General features: G+C 62.7%; 1 protein-coding gene across 1 annotated transcript in view; it reads left to right on the forward strand.

Moving 5' to 3' along the window:
- Positions 1–759, forward strand: part of PCSK9 (proprotein convertase subtilisin/kexin type 9) — a gene marked incomplete at its 5' end in the record, with an annotated part of 5,134 nt that overhangs the window by 2,529 nt on the left and 1,846 nt on the right. Inside the window, 2 exons of the mRNA XM_010131581.1 lie at positions 273–443; positions 710–758. Of these exons, the coding sequence (XP_010129883.1) occupies positions 273–443; positions 710–758 (220 nt within the window). The remainder of the gene's footprint in view (positions 1–272; positions 444–709; position 759) is intronic.

Genomic DNA, 759 nt, shown 5'->3' on the forward strand with positions numbered 1-759 from the left:
CAGGGCTGGCTTGCTGGTGCTGGGCTCATGTCCCTGCAGGTGCGGGGCATCCTGCGCTGGGGTCATTTTTGTATGCCGTGGTGCCACAGTTTTGGCATGTTTGGCCCATTTGTGTGCTGCTGCCTGAAGAGAGCTCCCACATCCCATGTGTGAGGATCATGGACTGCAGTGATTCCTCTTGTGCCTCTTTCGAGTTGCGTTGCTTGTGGCAGTCATGCGTGGGTGGCTGCGTGGCCTCTGGTTCTCACCGTGGGCCCCTGGGCTCTCCACAGGCATAGCCGCCATGCTGCTCAGCGCCAAGCCTCAGCTGAGCCTCGCTGAGCTCCGGCAGCGCCTCCTGCACTTCGCCACCAAGGACGTCATGGACGTGGTGTGGTTCCCTGAGGAGCATCGGCTCCAGACGCCCAACAGCGTGGCTGGGCTCCCTGCCCGGCTGGGTGCAGGTAAAGACCTCAGCTGCCCGCTGGGTGCCCAGCAGAGCTCTGCCCTTTTCTGGGAAAAGAAATGCCTGGGTGAAAGCACGGAGTGGTGGCAAGACATGTCCCTCCCCAAGCTGTACCAGGGATGGCTGAGCCTGAGCGTGGCTGTTTGCATGCAGAGGGTGGTGGGGAGACCTGCCACCCCTTCTTGGCAGCCTGGTCTGTTCCACGGGCTCTGAGTGCTGCAGTGGGTGTCCTCCCCACCACTGACGCCATCTGCCTGGTTGCAGACGAGCAGCTGTACTGCCGCTCAGTGTGGTCGGCGCGCTCCGGGCTCACC

The sequence above is a fragment of the Buceros rhinoceros genome, unplaced genomic scaffold, assembly GCF_000710305.1.
Source record: "Buceros rhinoceros silvestris isolate BGI_N320 unplaced genomic scaffold, ASM71030v1 scaffold17482, whole genome shotgun sequence".
In the NCBI taxonomy this organism is placed as follows: Eukaryota; Metazoa; Chordata; class Aves; order Bucerotiformes; family Bucerotidae; genus Buceros; species Buceros rhinoceros.